At 70.4% G+C, this 561-nt stretch overlaps 1 protein-coding gene across 1 annotated transcript in view; it reads right to left on the bottom strand.

Moving 5' to 3' along the window:
* LOC106902038 (neural-cadherin-like) overlaps positions 1-205 on the bottom strand; it is a 71,232-nt gene extending 71,027 nt beyond the window's left edge. The window contains exon 1 of the mRNA XM_014965203.1: positions 10-205. Within this exon, the coding sequence (XP_014820689.1) occupies positions 10-205 (196 nt within the window). The remainder of the gene's footprint in view (positions 1-9) is intronic.
* Positions 206-561: the final 356 nt, after the last annotated feature.

The raw sequence follows: 561 nt of genomic DNA, 5'->3' as shown, positions 1-561 counted from the left end.
CCCCGGGGCCCAGCAGCCTCCGCAGCGGCACCCGCAAACCCCGCACCCGCGTCCCCGCCGGGCTGTTCTCGGGCACCCGCCCGGAGAAGCGGAGCGGGGGGGGAGCTCCGCCGCCGCGCCCCGGCCCCGCCGCCCCGCACAGCAGCAGCAGCAGGAGGGGGACCGGGAGCCTCCCGCCGCCGCCGTCCCGCCGCCCCCGGTCCATCCCGCCGAGCGGAGCGCAGGATGCGCCCCCGCGGAGCGGCTCTGCCCCGCACACACCCGCCTACACCCGCGGCAGGTGGAGGGACCGCCCGCCCCCCGCCGCCGCCACTCAGAGAGAGCCCTGGGCGGGGACCGGGCGAGAAAAACCCCGGCCGGGCTTCAAAGAGCAACCGGGGAAAGAAACCGGAGACAAGGCTGTGGGTCAGAGGGCCCCGGGGAACTCGGATGGTTGAAAAATCACAGAAACTTTGAGTCGTCCAGGTTGGAGGGACCTCTCAGATCGTGGAGTCCAACCATTAACCCAACACTGACAAAGCAATCACTGAACTGTGTCAATAATCACCACATCTACGTGTC

Source organism: Calidris pugnax, unplaced genomic scaffold (genome assembly GCF_001431845.1).
Source record: "Calidris pugnax isolate Ruff unplaced genomic scaffold, ASM143184v1 scaffold41, whole genome shotgun sequence".
NCBI classification, from domain to species: domain Eukaryota; kingdom Metazoa; phylum Chordata; class Aves; order Charadriiformes; family Scolopacidae; genus Calidris; species Calidris pugnax.
This window is presented reverse-complemented; position numbering and strand designations above follow the sequence as displayed.